The 21,526-nt window shown below is 37.6% G+C and overlaps 2 protein-coding genes across 4 annotated transcripts; both read right to left on the reverse strand.

Annotated features, from left to right (window-relative positions):
- Positions 1-2,068: 2,068 nt before the first annotated feature.
- Positions 2,069-9,233, reverse strand: LOC306871898 (caspase-7-like). Its single transcript, XM_079420140.1, has 7 exons — positions 9,108-9,233; positions 6,063-6,392; positions 5,807-5,823; positions 5,560-5,665; positions 4,871-5,348; positions 4,616-4,769; positions 2,069-4,335 (listed from the first exon to the last, which is right to left on the reverse strand). Exons 1-7 carry the CDS (start codon positions 9,112-9,114, stop codon positions 4,297-4,299), a joined length of 1,131 nt encoding a protein of 376 aa, XP_079276266.1. The 5' UTR covers positions 9,115-9,233; the 3' UTR covers positions 2,069-4,296.
- Positions 9,234-9,814: 581 nt separating this feature from the next.
- Positions 9,815-20,599, reverse strand: LOC306871895 (non-POU domain-containing octamer-binding protein-like). Of its 3 annotated transcripts, none has more exons than XM_079420133.1 (10): positions 20,310-20,599; positions 18,945-19,092; positions 18,669-18,862; positions 16,838-17,139; positions 16,661-16,756; positions 15,079-15,275; positions 12,187-12,371; positions 12,071-12,101; positions 11,146-11,225; positions 9,815-11,059 (listed from the first exon to the last, which is right to left on the reverse strand). In XM_079420133.1, exons 1-10 carry the CDS (start codon positions 20,322-20,324, stop codon positions 10,964-10,966), a joined length of 1,344 nt encoding a protein of 447 aa, XP_079276259.1. In that variant the 5' UTR covers positions 20,325-20,599; the 3' UTR covers positions 9,815-10,963. The 3 variants fall into 3 exon arrangements, with proteins under 3 accessions (XP_079276259.1, XP_079276260.1, XP_079276261.1); XM_079420134.1 differs by having other exon boundaries at positions 9,815-11,056; positions 20,310-20,574; XM_079420135.1 differs by lacking the exon at positions 20,310-20,599 and adding an exon at positions 19,756-19,855.
- Positions 20,600-21,526: the final 927 nt, after the last annotated feature.

A 21,526-nucleotide genomic window follows, 5' to 3' on the forward strand; every position in this document is an offset into this window, starting at 1 on the left:
TTAATTAAGTTTCACATTCATAAGTGTACATTTTCTAACAGAAAACCTTGTTTCACAGTGTTTTATATAGAATTGGAAAGCTATTTTTGTACTCAAAGGAGCACTAAAAGAAAGGCAATCTTCAAAATATTTGAGTAATATAAAGGTCATGCATGTTTTTGATTGTATTTTTATTTTTTATTTATTTATTTTCTCCTTTATTTCCCTGGCTTTATATTGTCTGTTGTATTGTTCTGTATATGTTGTTTAAGGTATTAAAAAAGGTATACAGAGGCAAGTGTTATACATTTTTGTCCGGTTGTGGCCAACTCTATTAAAATCTGGAAAACGGTTGAACGTCGGATAGGAGGACCCTTCCAATTTTGTAATAGTACACCTTTATGGCACAATTTTAATTTTGTATGCGGAAATCGTCCATTTGTCCAATCCTCTTAATGGTTAGAGAGTCGGACTCGTAATCCAAAGGTTGCGGGTTCGAGTCTCGGGCCGGCAGGGATTGTAGGTTGGGGGAGTGAATGTCCAGCGCCCTCTCCACCCTCAATACCACGACTGAGGTGCCCTTGAGCAAGGCACCGAACCCCCAACTGCTCCCCGGGCGCCGCAGCATAAAATGGCTGCCCACTGCTCCGGGTGTATGTTCACGGTGTGTGTGTGTGTTCACTGCTGTGTGTGTGGTGTGTGCACGTTGGATGGGTTAAATGCAGAGCACGAATTCCGAGCATGGGTCACCGTACTTGGCAGTATGTCACTTCACTTCACTTTAGGTGTAAACACGTGCGGTGATATATATGACAACCAGGGCCTATGTTCATTTCAGACGTTAAGAACCAAATTTTGTCTACCAGCATCCGGATATTTTATCTTCAATTACGTTCCGCTCTCAAAGCGTATGGCGTTCCTTGGTCTTCTCCCGTTTCCTCTCATCCTATGCGGGACTGGATTGCACCATCTGCTGGTCGGCCATCTGCTTCCTTAATAAGATTCTTGATTGCATTATAAAACCTCTTTCTATTTAAACTATTTGGAATAGGGAATTATCTGACCTTAATTTATCTGTCGACTGGGAGAGGGTGTGGTCTAATCTCAGTTTAACATTAAAAATCTGTCTCATCGTTTTATTCACTTCAAAGTCATTCATAGAGCATACATAACTCCTTACAAAAGATTCAAAATGAAACTACAATCAAATTTCAACTACCATATATGTAATACTATATCATCAGGTACTTTTCTGCATGTTTTGGGAATGTCCTATGTTTGTAAATGCAGGAAAAAACTTTATATTGTGAGATATTATTACAACTTACATTTTGTACAATACAACTTTTTAAATATACTTTAAAACATAATTTATTTCTGTGATGCAAAGCTGAATTTCACCAGGCATTACTTCAGTGTCACACGATCCTTCTAATATGCTGATTTAGCCTCAATGTTAGAAGCAGTTTTACTACTTAATAGTTTATGGAACCTGTCATACTTTTCTCAGTTAAAAAGTTAAAAAGAACAACATTTATTTAAAATATAAATCTTTTGTAACATTATACATTAAAAAAAAATAAAGTTTGGGGTAAATAGCCTTTTTTTTAATTATTGAAATAAATTTATACTTTTATTTAGCAAGGATGTGGTAGCCTAAATTGATAAAAGCAATAGTATAGACTTATAAATTATAGAAATACATCTATTTTGAATAAATGCTGTTCTGGGGGAAAAAAAAGTATCATATATTAAACATATTAAGCAGCACATGTTTCTAACATTGATTTCTGAAGGATCTGAAGACTGGATTAATGCTTGATGAAAATCACAGAAATAAATTATGTTTCAAAGTATATTAAAATAGAAAACCATTATTTTAAATTGTAATAATATTTTACAAAATTATTGTTTTTTTATATATATATTTTAAATAAATGCAATCTTGATGATCAGAAGAGACTTCTTAAAATAAATAAATAAATAAATCTTATTGATCCAAAACTGTCAAATGGCAGCGTATAAAGCGGGGAAATGTTTACTAGCACACGTGTGCCCTCCCTCCCTGTATATTAACAGTGCATGGTTTACAAAACAATGAAAAAGCTTTTTTTTATTATTATTGCTTAAACATACAAAAACACCAATTAACAACAGTCAGAAAATTCTTAATACAATTAAAAAAAGTCAAAATAGCAGCATAACAAAAAATACAGATAAACAAAATAAACATAACAGGAAAACCAAGAAAGAAAAAAACAAATAAATACAGAAAAATATTTATTTGTTGCAAGGAGACGCTTGACAAATGAAGACAATATACCCCCGGTTTCACAGAGAAGGCTTAAACCTAGTCCTAGATTAAAATCTAAGTCTGAGCTGTTTCAACTGAAATAAACTTGCTCTGACTGATCTTAAAATATAACAGTGCCTTTGTTTTGTCTCAAGATAGACACCAGTAATGTTTTTTGCTAAGTACGTTTATAAAAATTACTTAAATGTCCTAATTGAACTATGGCCTAATCCTGGTTTAGTTTAAGCCCTGTCTGTGAACCGGGCCTAAAACTAAAATTTCAAACATGTTTGATGTCCTCCAAAAATAGGCTACGCGATTTTCTATGAAATCTATCCACTCAAATCTGCAGACTGACTGACTTTGACTTTTAGCAATACTCGACTTCTCCAGACTGTAAATCAAGGGAAATCGAGGCAAAAAGTCGTGTAGTGTAGCCTATTCCAGGTTTAACTTGTATTCAAACTCCTGTGTGTTAGTGTGCTTGTATATGCAAAAAGAATATACTTTTTAGACTTTCTTTGCCTGAATTTGTTAAGTCTGAGCCCACACCCCCACAATTCACACCCTGATCAAGCACTGTATTTAATTGAAAGTATGTTCTTTGACTTTACAGAACATAATGTCACTGAGATTTTCAAACCAGCTGTGCACGTCGGGGCAAAACAAGAGCTTAAACAATATCAAAGGCTGCAGAACAATGGTAAGAAATTCCCCACATGCAGTGGGCTAATAATCTATTGTGTGTACCATACAAGATAATTTGGTTAAGTTAAATAAGTTCTTTTTACTTTCTGCAGACGGATTTCCTGCACTGGATCGCATTCAGTGGGACAATATAAATGGCCAGTTCAGTCAGGAAGTACGTCACGACTTTACTTTAATGCACCTGAGCCCAGATGGAGAAATAGCGGTGCCACAAGACGGGATTTACTTCGTTTTCTCTCAGGTTAATTTCGAAACACAATTAGGACAGAGTATGCACTTTACACAGTACTTATACAAGAGGACAGAGTCCTATCCACGACCAGTGATGCTTGCAAAATCTGTATTGACTCCCTGCATGAGTGCAAACTCTAGTGTACAGCTTTATTCCAGCCATCAGGGGGCGCTGTTCCACCTAGAAAAGGGCGACAGGCTCTCATTGTACGTGCTAGATATTAGCGCCCTGCGCTTCCCACAGGAAGCCACTTATTTCGAGGCATTTATGATTAACTAAGCAAAACAGCAGTGTTGATTTCTTACAGATATTATATACTTGTCATTTGTTTTCCAGATAAATATTAATAAAATATATGTATACTGAGATGATGAATAACACCTTTTTTATCCACACCAAGACTAAATGTTTTTATGCTATGATTATTGTAAATTAAATTCTTTTGTATAATGAAAATACGAATAACAGTTTATTTTATTGACATCAAGACTAAATAAAAGGGGTTTATTTTTGCACTGTTTTCATGAAACGTTTACTGTAAATTAAAGTACGTATGTGAATTATAGGATTCAGTTCTGTTGTTATAAGTGTAGGTGATTTTAGTCGACAGTCAAAGCAGTATAAGACAATTTGATGTAATTTATTAAAGAAAGCTATGTGATTAAACACAGATTGATTCTCCTGATCCTGTAAAACAAGGATTCTAAACTCTGGCCCTCAAGGTCCACTTTCCTGTGGTACACATATTCTAAAATATTCATATTTTTATTTTATTTATTGTTTTCCATTTATATGTTTAGTATTGATATGTTGTTGTATGCATTTGTCAATTTTTATTTAATTTCTGTATTTTCTTAAGTGTGTGTGTATAGAGTATTTACAGGGTGTTAACTTTTAGTTTTAGTTACTTTTTCATATTTGTAAGTCGCTTTGGATAAAAGCGTCTGATCAATGACTAAAAATAAAAGTAAAGTAAAATCCAATATAACAAATATGGGAAAACAGATGAATAGGCTACTATAGACTTCTCTAGAATGTCAATAGCAAGATTTCCTCTTCTTCTTCAGGTGAAAGATGAGGATGTTTAGCCTGTTTGCTTCTGTTTAGAAGCAGCAGCCTGACCCTACAATGGGGAATGAATAGAGAGCTTTATTTGATAAATATTTTATACTCAAAATGTTGCTAAATGCAGATTGACAAGCTTTACAGAAATCACAAGGCTGTAAGGCTATGTTTAATTATAAAACTGAGACATTTTAGTTTAAGAAGATGCAAATTGCAACAGAACAATGTTCATTTGTGAATGTTTCAATTTTTGACACGTTATAACATACAATGCACAAAATTGTAATCTATTTCTGTTATGGAATTTAAAAAAAAACAAAGAAATAAACTGTTCTGACCTTCGGTGCTTTGAAAATAAGACACTGCCCCAGGGTGGACACTTGCTGAGGGGTCATCTTTGCATCTACTGTATCATTGTTTTTTTTTATAGTGCACTCTTTACGGCTTACATCGTTATTGACATTAGTGAGGATCGTCAAGATGTTCTGGCCTCTAAAAAAAAAAGAAAGAAACCATTTAATATATAAACACTGACAAGTGACTTAAAATAAAGTGTTACTGCATGTAATAAGGCCAGTATTGTGGATGCTCACAGTTCACTTCCTTCTTTTAAATGCTTGCAAAGGGACTGAATAAACCATGATCCACTGGCTGGATCACGGATTGAAAAATATCCCTCCACAGTGGACTGGGCGATCAGAAAATCAGAACCGCTGGCAATGCTGTATGATACATTGCCAGGACTGGCACCAGCATCATCTGTAACCACCACTTTACTCTGCATCTCACGTCCTCTACATGCCTGGATAAAGAACACTTTCGGTTTGCCAATGAGAGCAGGGCAGTTGACTCCATCAAATGGGGAGGTGATGTCATTCAGGGGGCATATTTTCTCATCACTTCCCTCGACACCAGTCTCATTTCCATGACTCATCACACAACAGACAAAGCAGTCTCCATGACCAGCATCGTTCCTGTATTTGGTCATAAGCTCTTTTATTTGATCTGCGGTCTTGTCTTTCTCAACTTCAACCAGAAAGCCCAAAAATTCGAATAGGGCCTTCAGAGAATCTGAGAAATACATAAAAGAAAAAAAAGTATAAAAGGTAAAGCTGATAAAATATGTGACCAAACATAGATCCACAGAGCAATTACAACAACAAATGAAAGAAAGCAAATGTAGAGGACAAAAAGAATGAGGAAGAAAAGAATGTTCTACGTGAATGCGTTTGTTGTTTTGTGATTCTTTAACATCAAGTATGAAAAATAATTCAGTGCCTACCAACATCCTTTTGGGATCCATTTCGTTTCTTTTTGTAGTTTACAAAGTTCTCGTTATTAATAATTACACACAGTCCACGTGGATTACTGTCCATTTTGTAGACATTCTAGAACAAAAGAGCAGGTGTTACAGAGCACAAGGGACATTCAAGAATGAAATCTGTCTGAAAATGTTATAATTAGCTAAATCATGGGAAAATGTCTAATGTGAACATGTTGCATTGGCTTGACTTGCTCCACTTTATTACCATATTGTTTTGTTCATCTGGGAAAAAAAAACAGATAGATTTGTCAGTATCAAAATTCTTTGAAGCCTTTAAAGTTCTTTACTGATCGTTTTCAGTATATATTATTCCCATTTGGTCCATGCTAATTTAAATTCCAGTAATTCCAGTCTACAAACATGTTTTAAGAAAAAAAGTGCTTCTTTTTTAACTGTAAACCTGGACTGAAAGAGGAATCATGATAACATCTTTAAATGAAAAGTAAATATTTCGACTGTACCTGTTGTACTATGTGGCGTTGGTGCAGGGCTACAGGTCGCTCCTGTTTCAGGAATTGCTAAATGGCTGCCTATCTTTAGGTTGTCGTAAAGACAGTTGTCTCTGTCCTTCAAGCATGCAAACATAATTACACTTGCTTTTGTCCCCTTTCTTCTCACACCATCAATCAGATCTCGAGCTTGATCGGCTCGCGTTTTGGTCTTCTGCAATATTTCTTCAACCTCCTCATTTCCTAGCACCCTCTTGTTCTGAAGATCATCCAACAAATTTTTGATGACGGGCTCGGTCAAACCATCCTTCAGTTGAATCCGAAGTTGTTCCAAGACTTTTTCTAAAGGAAAGCGCTTTGGTAAGTCAAATGTTCATTTATATGTTATTTAAATATAAGCTTATTATTGTCACATAGGCATAATGTAGGGTGAGACCGGGTTGTAACACAGGTCACTTGTAACACTTCCAATTTCTCAGATATAAGGAGCAAGTTACAAATCACCTAATTCACTTCACACACTCTCAGTTTAGTCCTTATTCCACATATGAGGAAGTACAGCCCTGTAGCAGACGCAGCACATTTTATATGAGAATAAATTTTTTACTTCATTATTTTTGTGCTTGCGGTCCCTGCTTTGCAATATATGCAGTGTCCGTGTAGCTATTTTTCATGCAAGTTGTTAGTGCTAATGTTTTGGCTCTTAGCTGTAAGTTGAGCTAGTTCATGGCTACAAGACTCAGGGTTAGTTGTAACATCAATGAAACATGTTATTACTTACTCCAGTGGTTTTCAAACCTGTCCTGGAGGCACCCCTGCCCTGCACATTTTGTATTTACACCACAGCCATATCACCCTGCAGCCCAAGACCGGTTGCCCACTGAAGCTAAGCAGGGTTGAGCCTGGTCAGTACTTGGATGGGAAACCTCCGGTGAAAACTAGGTTGCTGCTGGAAGAGGTGTTAATGAGGCCAGCAGGGTGTGCTCACCCTGTGGTCCGTGTGGGTCCTAACGCCCCGGTATAGTGACGGGGACACTATGCTGTCAAAAAGAGCACCGTCTTTCGGATGAGACGTTAAACCGAGGTCCTGAATCTCTGTGGTCATTAAAAATCCCATGGCACTTCTCGTAAAGAGTAGGGGTGTAACCCCGGTGTCCTGTATAAATTACCTCTACTGGCCCTTGTCTATCATGGCCTCCTAATAATCCCCATCCACTTGATTGGCTCTATCTCTATCTCTTCTCCACCTGTAGCTGGTGTGTGGTGAGCGCACTGGCACTGTTGTAGTGTGGCTGCCGTCACATCATCCAAGTGGATGCTGCACACTGGTGGTGGTTGAGGAGAGACCCCCCTCATGATTGTAAAGCACTTTGGGTGTACAGCAATACACAATGAAGCGCTATATAAATGCATCATTCGTTCATTTCTCCCTTATCAGACACACCTGATTCAACTCATCAGCTCGTTAATACAGACTGCAAGACCTAAATTGGGTGTGTCTCACAAGACATACAAAATGTGCAGGGCAGGTTTGAAAACCACTGACTTACTCTAATCATACTTATATATTTTCTTTGAATTTCAGTATGCCTGGGTCTTGGACGAGAAAGACAAACCGAGGGGTGTCTCTAAATGTTCTACTGTTCAAATTCACTTTTATTATGGCCATTTACTGACTGACATTAACAAACAAACACACATACACACACAGTTATTACTATCATTATTCAGTTTTATTATCATAATGCTAATGTAACACACATACCCACAATTGTTGTTCAATTGTTGAAGATTTCCTAGCAAATCACAAATTTGCTCATTTTATTCAGTTTTGTTACAAACACTCACCGCAGGGTATGTTACAACTAACCCAGACTATGGGGTGAATTGTAACATTTCACTGCTCATATTTAAAACTAAAGCATGCATTTTCTGTTTGTGCTCCAAATATAACCGCTACAACATTTATAGTTTTTTTTTTCAAAATGCTTACAGTTTTTGAAACTATGGCTCCATTTCTCAAAACTCTGCACACAAACATAAAATAATTAGCCACACGCCAAACTTCACACAAGTGTGAAAAATGTAAAACACTACTCTCGTGTGTCTTTTGCTTGTTCATAGTGCAGTGGAGCACAGGAGTTTTCCATAGCACTCACACATACTGTACATGCATATGCACATATACACTGTATATACAGTATGACTGATGAATTTTGCACAGTTATGCAACTGAACTGAATCAATACTCAACTGACTTGAGCTGTAGAATGACACTATTGACTTGTTAGAGGTGCTTTACAGCAGAATGTGAATTTGATGCTGCTGTGAAACAATCTATATTGTATACGCGCTTAGTAGATACAATGTAAACAGAAATGCAAGGGGGTAAAAATTATTTCTTGTTTTGGTTACTAAGTGAACAAATGATGTATAAGTGTTTTCACAAATGATCACTGTGTAGGTCATCAGTAAATGAGCGTGGCATAAAAATGGCAGTGTTTCCCAAATTGAACAAAAGAGCTGTTAGTTTTGAATGATGTGTGTAATGTAGAGAACTGTGTTTAGAGTTTGTTCTACAATATCAAACTGAGTTTAAAGCATGTAATGTGCTTATAGTTTTGTAGACTTGGTCTAAAGATGAGGTAGGTTATATATGAGTGAATGGTTCCAGTAAGTGGCTTCAAGTATCACTTTTAGTGTCTAAGCAATTTTTAAAAACTGTAACAGCAGACAATTGTAACTAGTTTGAACCACTTTTGGAACGCATGGTTTTGATACAGTCAGAAATGTTACAGCCATCCACAATAGTATGTACAGTGTATTAATATAATACATAATCGCAAATATTTTCAGTCCCAGACAGTAACTGACTGCTAAATGCCTTAAATCTGACCATAAAATTGAAATGGCGGCATCAAGTCTTCTTTAACTGATAACCTTTCGTCTTTTTTATTTTCACTTTCTATCTCATTATTCTTCTACGATTTCTTCTAAATATTCGTCATATAGACTACAAATGAACTTACATATATTATTTATATTAATTAATCTTACCTGCCATTTCGTCGAATTTAAAATGTTAAAGCGATTTTTATGTATAGCTATTGTAACAATAAGGGCAAACAGGAAAAGGAATGTAAAAGACGCGTGCTATTAAAAAGTTTCCGTCTACTCTAGTGGGCGGAAACTAGATGCTTACGATAGTGTTTGTGTGAAAAATCCTTATAGGAACGCCCACCTGGGCAAAGCCCTTATATCAGTTTATCAGTTTTATCAAACTCAATTCCTGGGGGGCCACAGCTCTGCACAGTTCAGCTCCAAATTACACCTGCTTGGAAGTTTCTAGCTGTCCTGAAGACCTTGATTAGCTGGATTTGTTTGATTAGGGTTGGAGCTAAACTGTGCAGAGATGTGGCCCTCCAGGAATTGAGTTTGAGACCAACAGTGTTGGGCAGTAACTAATTACTAGTCATTTAGTTACTGTAATAATATTACTTTTTGCAGTACTAGTCGTGCAACTAATTACTAATAAGATTTCAGTAATATTAGTTACCATCCATAAAACAGCTTAGTTACTTTTGATGCCTTAACCCTGCTGATTTAAAATCTAACAATCAAATAATTCCTAGATTTATTTTCAGGACACGCACATGCATGTGATGTCCCCAGTGCAGCAGGCAAGCTTGGAATACGGAAAAGCTTACATTCAGCAAATATTGCATACTGATTTTGTGAGGAAAAAAGATGATCTGAACACTGTTGTGTAAGTTGTGTTTACTTTACTCTGGCATTATATCCTACCCACATCCCTCTGATCAACATGTACATTATATTACTAGAATTACAAATCTTTCTGGAAAATTAAACAGTTTCTAACAAACTTATGTGATTTGATAAAATACATAATGAAATATAATTGTATATATGGGTAACGGAAAAATTACTTGACAGTTACATGAGTAACTGACAGTGACATGACAGTTAATGAGAAAAATACAACACTTCTGCTTGAATGTCACTATCAATCACTATTGAGTGTTTGCAATAACAAAGGCATACTTTTGTCACAGTTTTTCACCTACTATATAGTAGGAAAGTATGCGATTTTGGATGCAGCCAGAGTTTCTGTAAATTAAAGTTTTGAAGAATGTTTTCAGCGTTACAGCAGATGTACCAAAGGAAATCCATTAACCTACATGAGGGAGCCTTGAATACTGTTGTGGACAATGGAGTCAAAAAGTTCAAGGTGGTTTAGAAGACAAAGGGTATATATATATAAACATAAGTGGTACATGAACTACTTTATCATTCTTTTCTATACCTTTTAGCGATTGAATGGATAGGAGACCATTTCTTTTTTAAATTTGTTGTTTTTTCCTTTGTAACAGCTGTACAAAGACAAAATCACAAAATGTAATCCATGAATGCTGCCAGCGACACTGGACAGTATGTAACATGTAGTTATGAATTTATTTAAAGTTGTCTATAAAGGCAAGCGTTGCAGAGGACAAGATGGACAAAAGCTAATCTCTACTTTAGAAAAGGTCACTGCTGGGTGAAATACAAAAGAGAAGAAATTAATAAAAAGGAAAAAAGGCCTATACAAAGCTGAATGTCCAGCCAGGAGCTGTTTCCATGCACAGATAAACCCTCGCCTATAGAAGAATCTTCAGTTAGAAATCATAAAGCTGTCGCTCAATTTGTTTCTGGAAACAGTCCCTTAAGGCTTCTGCTGGGGATGGGAGATCTTACAGGGTAACTTAAAACATACACTTCAACCCGTTTAAAACATTTGTGAATGTGAAATGCATACACAGGTCCTACAAAACCACAATATGCACTTAAAAATATTTTACAGTATGTAAAAAAACAAAAAAACAAACAAAACGCATGACTTTTGGCTGGTGGTCTCAGAATCTGCGGCGTTTGTTAGGCCCAAAGTCAACAGGAGGTCCAGGACGAGGGAAGGGAAGAGGGAGACCACCTGGATTACCAGCAGGCCCCTGCTGAAAGAGACAGAAACGGAAGATTACATACTGTACACTTTTCATGTAGAACTGAAAGTTGTCAATGTGCACTGAGAAATCTCTACCTCACTGGAAGCCAAGCTGGCAGCTCCTGCTGTCGTGGTATTTCCACCCATCGGGTTCCTGTTCATGGCCATTCCCTGACCTTTCACCCCAAGAGAGAAAAAAAACAATGTTATGTTCAAATGGGTAAAGAAAAAACAAAAAACAGAACATATAGTATTTTATATTACAGAACCAAAAAAAAGACCAATCATGTACCATTCATTTTCTCTACATCTTAAGAAGGGCAAAACAACAGGACTCATGTTCTATTCTCGAAAAAAAAAAAAACAATCTTGAAAATGCTAGTTATCGCACTGCACTCAAACTTACTGACTCCGCTCATACACTATATATAACAATTCCCCAAAAGAATTTGATTTTTTGTACTTTTTGGGATATTTTCCTCCCTTTGTTAATCTTATGGTGTTTCCGGTCAAGAATTACCATAGTACAAAAAAATGCTTAGAAATTTCCCAGTATTCAATATTATTACCAAGTAGTGGGTGAAATCTTTTTATCAGCTTGCTTTCTTTCAACTAGCACAAGTGTTGTATATCTTTTTGGAACTAACTGATTATAAAGCCTCATTGATCGGAGTTTATACACGTCATATTTGAGTGAATATTGCCGAAATCATCCACAAATGTTTTTTTTTTTAAGATCAAATTAATGAGGCTGACGATCAGTTTAAAAAAATAAATAAAATACAAAACCTGTGCTAACTGATAGAAAAGGAGCTGACAAAAAGATTGAATCCAAGACTTGGCGATATTATAGAATGATGAGAATAATTTTTTAAAACGCGGATCATTTTTTAACCAGGAACACCAAATTAGGTAAAGGGTAAGTAAATTCTCAGCAATTCTTGCTGTGACGCTGGTGTTTAAAATGTTCAGTAGTCCAAGCGTGAGTTCAGTGTTGTTAATCACCAAGTGTGATTCTCACCTCCCATATGCATCCTCATGTCTGGATCCCTCTGAAAAAGCAAACACAAAGCCCATGAATTAAAAATCCTCAGAAATGCAAACAATAACTGTGGAGCTTGGAAACCCCAGACTCACTTTCTCAGAGAAGTTGCTTCCCTGCCCCTGCTGTCTCCTCATCAGGTCCTCAGAGTGAGCACGGAGCTCCTCCTCTCTCCTCCGCCGCTCCTCCTCCTGACGCAGCTCCATCTGTTTCCGTTTTTGCACCTCTTGGCTATGAGCCTCCTCCATTCTCCTCAACTCTTCCTGTCTGCGCAGGAGATCTAAAGCAAAGAGAGAAACAGACATGACTAAGTGCAGTGTGATTGCTGATGGGATGTGCAAAACTACAGGGTCTCCTGAATTACTAGTCATCCGAATTGACTGGTTTTAGGCTCCCCTGACTATGCTTGATTTCAAAAACTGCTAGACAAAGTGCAGGGGTCTACAGATGTGATTTTTACTTGATATTACACTTGCATCATCGGTCTCAAACTCAATTCCTGCCACAGCTCTGCACAGTTTAGCTCCAACCCTAATCAAACACACCTGATCCAGCTAATCAAGGTCTTCAGGATCATTGGAAACTTCCAAGCAGGTGTAATTTGGAGCTAAACTGTGCAGAGCTGTGGCCCTCCAGGAACTGAGTTTGAGACCACTGACTTACATTAAAAACAATGATCATGATGGGATAATGAAGAGAAGTGCAAGACATGACACAATTGCAACTGTCATCCATGTGAATGGGAACCAGCAGTGCTTTAAAATGGATGAATTAAAGGCAAATTTTGTGAAAAAAAAAAGGTTTTAATATGGAAAATTTATAACAAATAACACCACACAATACGATTTTAGCCTAGATTTTCCACTCTCTCAAGTTTTCTTGAAGATCATCGACAAAAGGCCAAAACTACGGTGGCCGAGAGAGCTCAACGCGCTGCAATAAAAGAAAACAACTTCATTTTTACAACGCACATGCTGCAAATGCTCACAACACAATCAAACAAAGAAACGCACTGCAAATAAAATTTATTTGGTTGTGTTGTGACCATTTGCACCACCTGCTGTCAAACTGATGAGGTTTTCTTGATTTGCTGGTGCTTTTTCTATTTGCATGTGTTTTCTGAAGTTGCAGCGCGTTGAGCTCTCTCGGCCACCGTACAAAACCAAAGACAAGCACATGCTTGTTCACTTTAGTAATGATCGCTCTGTTTAAATGATCAAAGATGCAATCTGAGAGAAGCACTGATGCCCAAGAGATATTTAGCAGGTTAAATATCTAGACTTATCTGCAATTCAAGCCCTGCGAGTGTGAAATGTGCTTTCGTTAAAACTGACATCGGCAACAACAGTCAGTTGTGTACAGAGTGCGAATTACAGGGGGGTGTGGGGGATCTGACCCCCTCCAAAGGCGGCTTGATGCCCCTTGATGGATGTCAAAACTAGATGTAGGTAGTGGGTCAGATAGAAAGAAGAAGGCTAGCCTGCCCAAACCAAACTCAAGGAGATTTACTTGTAAATATTAATATGCATTTCTATAACCCTGACTAAAGCCGGGCTCACACTGTGCGATTTTTAATAGTCTTTTGCGATTGTTGCTTGTCACACTGTACGGACATGATCCCCATGTCAGACTGTAGGATCTCAGTTGTCTTAATGTCAGACTGTACGACAGTCAAGACGCGACAAAAACGGACGTACTCAAGAAGACTTGTCCGGAGTTTTACGTCATCAATACGTGACCCGCGTTCTCTCGCTATAATGGTAGCTAGCAAACAACAGCAACGTGTAGCGTTAGTTTTATTAATTACATGCCTTGATGTTAAAAAAAAAAAAAAAACTAAAAAGACGACGTGTGTGGAGCAAGTCATGGCTGGGCAAAAGAGGACTTTATGGACTTCCAGTTCTACAGAGCGAACTTGAGGTAATTTTGTTATTCGAGTTTAAACATCCTGCCCCTTAATAAATAAACTTTAAGTAAACTTTACTTTGTACATATATTGTTTTTACAAATAACGAAGTTGAAGTTTGAAGTTGTCGCGCTAATTGCGTCATCAGGTTCAGTGCTCCTATTGGTTCTTGGTTTGACGGTCGTCGCAGATGTCACACTGCAGGAAAGTGTCTGAAATCTTCTGACACTGCCAGAATTTAATCAGAGGAAAAAATTGATCGCAACGGCCATTAATCGGCTGTCGGTGAACATGTCAAACCAGCGATCTAGACAACCGATTTTAGCCTAGGATTATAGGAATCTTTTAGGATTTTCAAAATTTGTCTCAGACGACCAAATCGTGGCCAAAATCGCACAGTGTGAGCCGGGCTTAATTTTAAAATATAATTTTGGTAACCCCTGAAATGGGACGTATTGGCATTACCTGAGCGGTTTAAGAATACTCTACAGCGCTCATTCAAAGACATACATTTATTACTTGGACGGAGCAAGAATGCCTAAAACGCATGTGTAGATTCAGTTGAGTAATAAAGTTTACTCTCTTTAACTTAATGCTGTTGAACTGAATTTAAGTAGCAAACTTTTTGCTAAAATAACCGTAACATTAACAGCAATGCTGATATACAAGCACGCGGTTCTGTCAGTCAGATGCACGTGTTACTATAACAAACACTGCATGTTTTCTTTCAGAGTCATCATTGGCTGTTACAAAGACAAAAATAGGTAAGACAAGGTCTTCCTGTCAAACTCTAAAACTGGGTTCAAAGTAGAGTTTTGGGAGCGAAATGCTGATAGTTTTTATTAAATCATAAAAATGTAAAAAAAAAAAAAAAGAAAAAAAAAAGCAATCCAAAATTTTTTAAAGGACATGTTTAATCAATGTTGTTTATACTGCTAACATATTTGTAAAATGACTGGAATATTAACTTGAGTATTTCAAGCAAATATCTGAACTATATTTGGAAATATTTGAAGGAGTTCGGCTTACAAAAAATTTGGGGTTCATTTCAGGGTTAAAATGACAACCTGTGTGTGCTCACCTTGTCTCATCAACATGACTTGGTGCTCATGTTGTGCTGCTTCCATTTCAGTCTCCAGCTTCTCTTGGGCCTCTTTGATGTTTCGATCAACCTGTTCAAACTGCTGCTTCTCCATTTCCATTAAGGCCTTCCAGCGCATAGCATACTCATACTCAAACGAGCCTGGCTGAGCGAACCGGGGCGGCTGCTCGCGCTCTCTGATGGACAGATAGAGGAAGACGTGTCAGTTTATGTATGTGGTGGGTAGCTATGTAATAAGTGGGATAATACACTTAAACAGTCACTATCATAAAAACTAACAAAGAGAGAGCCTTTGGGGGAAGTCGTGGCCTAATGGTTAGAGAATTGGACTCGTAATCGAAAGGTTGCGGGTTCGAGTCCCCGGCCGGCAGGGATTGTAGGTGGGGGGAGTGAATGTCCAGCGCTCTCTCCACCCTCAATACCACGACTGAGGTGCCCTTGAGCAAGGCACCGAACCCCCAACTGCTCCCCGGGCGCCTAAATGGCTGCCCACTGCTCCGGGTGTGTGTTCACGGTGTGTGTGTGTGTGTGTGTGTGTGCGTGCATTTTGTTCACTACTGCTGTGTGTGTGCACTTGGATGGGTTAAACACAGAGCACCAATTTCGAGTATGGGTCACCATACTTGACAATACGTCACGACTTACGACTTTCACTTTGTTCTTCTGATTAAAGGGTTAGTTCACCCAAAAATGAAAATTCTGTCATGAATTACTCACCCTCCTGTCATTCCAAACCCATAAGACCTTCGTTCATCTTCGGAACACAAATGAAGATATTTTTGATGGAATCTGAGAGCTCTCTGACCCTCCAAAGACAGCAAGGATATTACCACGATCAACGCACAGAAACATAGCAAGGACATTGGTAAAAATAGTCCATGTGACATTAGGGCTTCCACCATAATTTTACGAAGCTACAAGAATTTTTTGTGCACAAAGAAAACAATAAAAACTATTTATTCAGCAACTCTTCTCCCCGAGTTACTGTCTTCTGCCATTTTGGAGAGAACCAAAAAAATACCCAAAATATAATGAACGTTGTTTACTTTCAGCATGTGCGTGCGGTCTACTGAACATAAAGCTGATTACGTTCTGGGTTGATCGTAGTAATATCTTTGCTGTCTATGGAGGATCAGAAAGCTCTCAGATTCCATCAAAAACATTTAAATTTGTGTTCTGAAGATGAACAAAGCACTTCTGGATTCGGAACGACATGAGGGCGAGTAATTAATGACAGAATTTTTATTTATGGGTGACCTATTCCTTTAACTCTTCTTTAATTATAATGTAATAACCTATTATAAAATCCTTATAACCCACACTTCTTTGAGCATTTTTTGTTGCTTAAATATTTAAAGGATACATAATAATGATTATGTATTTAGCATTTACAATACTAAATAAAATATTTTAGTGTGCATCGTTGCATTACTTTATGATTTTGTTAGTTTCTGTAACCTCTCCAGATCTGAAAAACACTATTTTAATATTTCCCAAGTTGCCCATGTAACCATTTGGTTGCACATAACGGTTTACAATGCATACAAGAAAATGAACTCACTTGTGATATAGTGCGTTTTTGTTAATAATTCTCTCAGGAAGTCCTTCATCCTCATCAAGCTGCTCCATCGGCTCAATGGTAACTGGCCTGGGGAAACTGAATTTGGGAAAGAAAGGCAAATTTTAGTAAAGCAACTACCATTAACATTTAAATAAAATGAGAGCAGACGACACTCACGCGGTGAGAAGGAAGGCTCCATCTCCGCAACGGTCCAGAGCTTTCCTAGCAGAGGGTTTGTTGGCAAACTCCACAATGCCCTTCCCAGTTGGCCTGCCACGATCGTCGACGATGACAATGGCCCGTTCGATCGGACCGAACATAGCGAAGGCCTCCTCCAGGAGCTCGTTGGACACAAACTGAGGCAGGTTCTTGACTGTCAGCGCAGCACCGTGAGTGGCAAAACGCACACGAATCTGGCGACCTCGGAACACAGTGTCATCCAGTTCTGCTTTTGCTATGTCCGCAAGAGTCTTTGTTTCCTAATGAGAAGAGAGCGGCAGGTCAGGGTTAATGTTGCATTGGTTCTTTGCTGTCTAAGAACAGATGCACACATCATTGAAAAAGAAACATGAAATCGCACAAAGCATGGTTTCTGCAGGTTTTATGAAGGTGAATTTAGATTTTGAAAGATCAAGTAAGGAAAATTTCAGGAACAAATTGAATGGAACACAATATATCAATATGGTCTCTAAATGTAAATGTCTTCCCTTAGCAATGCTTCAAAGTTGTAAAACCACTAAATCAAGAGATTCTTAAAGGGATAGTTCACCCAAAAATGAAAATTTGATGTTTATCTGGTTACCCCCAGGGCATCCATGATGTAGGTGACTTTGTTTCTTCAGTAGAACACAAATGAAGATTTTTAACTCAAACCGTTGCAGTCAGTCAGTCATATAATGGCAGTCAATGGGACCCACGGCTTTGAGAGACAAAAAAAACCTACAGACAAAACCAAATTAAACCCTGTGGCTCGTGACGATACACTGAGGTCTTAAGACACGAAACAATCAGTTTGCGCAAGAAACTGAACAGTATTTATATAATTTTTTTTTACCTCTGATCCACCACAATGTCCAACTGTCCTGAGCGCGTTCACAACAGCCGGCGCGTGACGTGTCAACATGCTCCAGCATAATAGACACATGCGAAGAAGCGATATGTCGCACATATACATCACTCATTGTTTAGATCGCTTCTGCACATGCGTCTAATAAGCCAGAGCACGTTGACGTGTCATGTGCCGCATTGGACATTGCGGTGGATCAGAGGTAAAAAATTATATAAATACCGTTTCTTGCACAGACTGATTGTTTCGTGTCTTAAGACCTCAATGTATCGTCACAAACCGCAGGGTTTAATTTGGTTTTGTCTGTGTATATTTTTTTTTAACTCTCAAAGCTGTGAGTACCATTGACTGCCATTATATGACTAACAGACTGCAATGGTTTGAGTTAAAAATCTTCGTTTGTGTTCTACTGAAGAAACAAAGTCATCTACATCTTGGATGCCCTGGGGGTAAGCAAATAAACATCAAATTTTCATTTTTGGGTGAACTATCCCTTTAAATTCTTGAGAAGCAAAACTACGTCAAAAATAGTTTTCATATCAAGATATCCGTTCTTGTTTTAAGCATAGACTCACTAAATTTCATTCAGTTTTGTAGAAAACAAGACTTAATGTTTAGTTTGCATCTTAAGTTAATGTATCTTGATTTAAAGATGTTTAGACATTTATACTGGAAAGCAAAGCAAAAATACTAAGGAAGATTTATTCATTTTTAGCAGGAGATGCAACATTTAATGCCACGAATTTATCAATTTAAGCCTTCGATTTAATACCTTTTTAGGCCTTAAAAGTGGAAAAGAGAATTTAGACCTATAAAGACCTGCTAAAACCCTGATGAAAAAAAATTTGTTTAAATTACAAAAATAAAAAAAGTTTGGTTAAATTTTGTCAGGTCAGTTTCATTGAAATAAACTACCATAGTCACTTTCTGTGACAAACTCACCAGCCTGATGAAGCCAAAGCCTCTTTCCTTGTTGATGAAAATCTCAGAAGGTTTTCCATACTTAGAGAAGAGCTTCTCCACATCCTCCTCTGTGGTTCCAGTGGGCAGGTTCCCCACAAACAGCCTGCTCCTCTGCGTGTAGGTCTTCTCACCTGGCTTCTTGAAGTTCTGCAGGTCTATAGTGAAAGCAGCATCTGCAGGAGAGAAGACTCAGTCAGTAACTCTGACTTTAACAAAGTCAAAGATCTGTCCCATCAGCCCACAACTGTTGCTTACTCGGGCTGCTCTGCTCTCCAGCATCAGTATGTTGTCCATTGCTGTCAGCTCCTGAGGGCTTCCTCTGCTGTTCCTGTTGGGGGTTGGGCTGCTGTCGGGGTGGGCCGTGATTCTGCTGCTCTGAACGGGGTCCTCTGTTTCCTTGCATCTATTAAGGCACATGAACATAAATACAAACTTGATTTAATTGATTTTTAAAACCTGAGAAGAATAAGGCTCATTCAAAAGTGTCTGGACTTTGTTCTGGCTGCTCTAAGATGATTCACTGACATTACAGCATCCTTTAATGACAAACTCTACAACACACATGAACAAGAGACACTGGAAATCAACAAATAATGACTTTCATTACGTTATACAATAAAATAGGACAACAGAAGTATATTTAGCATTGGGCATTTTATTTGAATTATACTTTAACGAAGAAATAAGATACATATTTAACACCCAATGCCTTATTTAACGAGTGTTTTCACATATTTAATTAAGAATGTGATTTATTTATTGTGGATGCAATTTAATGTCTTTGTTTTCAGTGATTGTTTGTTTCTACGATATGTAACGTATGCTTTATCCACCGTTCAGATTTCAAGCTTGAATTACGAACATTAGTCAGTGTAGCTTAGAGCATGCATTTTTGTATTATTAACTGCCTGATTTCTTCATTAATAAGCGTGTAATTTATAGGTTTGTTTAACGGGCCGAGCCGGACAGATACGCTCAACACGACAACCGGACTCGTCTCCAGCTCATATGCACAAACACATTCATTCATAAACGAAAGCATTCAATACAAAACCCGTCTAAATACCTTTTATAAGAGTATTTAATCCGCTCCGGTAAAACACGCAGTGTTGATCACAAAGAAGAGAGAGGCTGAACGCCGTACACCTGAACTTGCTGGCTGATCTAGCTGCTCATTGGCTGGCGCGGGTTTTCTGCGTACGCTCTGACGCTTTCGATTGGCCAATTTCACGTCAATAAAATGACGTTTACAAATTCCAAATGTTCCATTGGTTGTCGTCGTTTTTAAACCCTGTTATTTAGGCCAAGACTGGTTGTTGTTCGTAGGAAATGACGAGAAAACAAGTTAGTGAGCGGCGTGGATTGAGAAACGCTAATGTAAAAATTGGGAACTCCTGGCGTCGAACAAAGGAAACGCAATTAACAAAACGAGTGTCGATTTCAATTAAAAGAAATAAACCAATGTACACTTTTTCTGGTGATTCTCTTAAAGCAACACTCCACTCTTTTAGAAATAAACCAATGCACACTTTTTCTGGTGATTCTCTTAAAGCAACACTCCACTTTTTTGGAAATAGGCTCATTTTACAACTCCCCTAGAGTTAAACAGTTGAGTTTTACCGTTTTTGAATCCATTTAGCTGATCTCCGGGTCTGGCGGTAGCACTTTTAGCTTAGCTTAGTTTAGCCATCGGATTAGACCATTAGCATCTCGCTCAAAAATGACTAAAGAGTTTCAATATTTTTCCTATTTAAAGCTTGAGTCTTCTGTAGTTACATCGGTGTACTAAGACTGATGGGAAATGAAAAGTTGCGATGTTCTAGGCTGATATACCCATAGACATAAAGAGCACTCTCTATTATGTCTATGGATATACCTAGGAACTATACTCTTGTTACGGCGTAATAATCAAGGAACTTTGCTGCTGTACCATGAGTGCAGCAGGTGCAGTGATATTACGCCGCGCCTGAAAGTAGTCCCCAGCTGGGTAACTAGTTGTGATATTTTATTTTTTTAATTGAATACTTGAAAAAGAACAATAACAATTGTCAACATTGTTAACTCACAATAACATAACAATCCAGGGTCTCTCAGTCCAAAGGAAGCGCCAAGTCCCTTTAAATTCTTAGAGAACTCAATTGAATCAAAATACAGTTTGAGTTCAATTTTGAATCTTAAAAAAAGAGACAATTTACATTTATGAATATGATATTTAGCTAACAGGAAAATAAGGTTTATAAAATAAGCATCATTTATTTTTTCACATTCGTGAAAGCCAAAAATGACATTTCTATAAGTAAACTCAAAATTAGGATTCACATAACATTTGATAAAGTCAGGGATGTCCCACCAAAATGATGTTTGTGTAAGAGCAATTCCAGAATAAATGTAAAGAAGTTTCATTGTTTACTAAACAGAAAGAACAGTTGGTATTAATATCATTCTTAAGTCTTTTAAGAGAGCACTTATCCGGGTAAATATTATGAATAAACTTAAATGCAATTTCTCTCATTTTGTTAGTAATTAAAAGTAGTTATGATATAGCTGGGGACTACTTTCAGGCGCGGCGTAATATCACTGCGCCTGCTGCACTCATGGTACTGCGGCACATTTCCTTGATTATTACGCCGGAACGAGAATATAGTTCCTAGCCATATCAGCCTAGAAAATTTAAACTTTTAATTTCTCAACTGTTTAACTCTAGGGGAGTTGTAAAATGAGTCTATTTCCAAAAAAAGTGGAGTGTTCCTTTAACCTTTATTAAGGGTAAAAAACAGTTTTTTTCATGCACCTGTCAAATTTGGGATTTTGGGCTTTTTGGTTTTTCATTAAGTATT

This window comes from Barbus barbus (assembly GCF_936440315.1).
Source record: "Barbus barbus genome assembly, chromosome: 6".
NCBI lineage: Eukaryota > Metazoa > Chordata > Actinopteri > Cypriniformes > Cyprinidae > Barbus > Barbus barbus.

Excerpts from the sequence above, each read along its gene's own strand:
- LOC306871898 (XM_079420140.1), bottom strand. Across the intron at positions 4,770-4,870 it reads TTAAAAGAAGGAAGTGAACT|AGGCCAGAACATCTTGACGA; the intron begins GTGAGCATCCAC and ends TTTTTTTTTTAG. Across the intron at positions 4,336-4,615 it reads TTATTTTCAAAGCACCGAAG|GGTCAGGCTGCTGCTTCTAA; the intron begins GTCAGAACAGTT and ends TCCCCATTGTAG.
- LOC306871895 (XM_079420133.1), bottom strand. Across the intron at positions 15,276-16,660 it reads AAAAACGCACTATATCACAA|AGAGCGCGAGCAGCCGCCCC; the intron begins GTGAGTTCATTT and ends TCTGTCCATCAG. Across the intron at positions 12,102-12,186 it reads GAAGCAACTTCTCTGAGAAA|AGGGATCCAGACATGAGGAT; the intron begins GTGAGTCTGGGG and ends TTGCTTTTTCAG.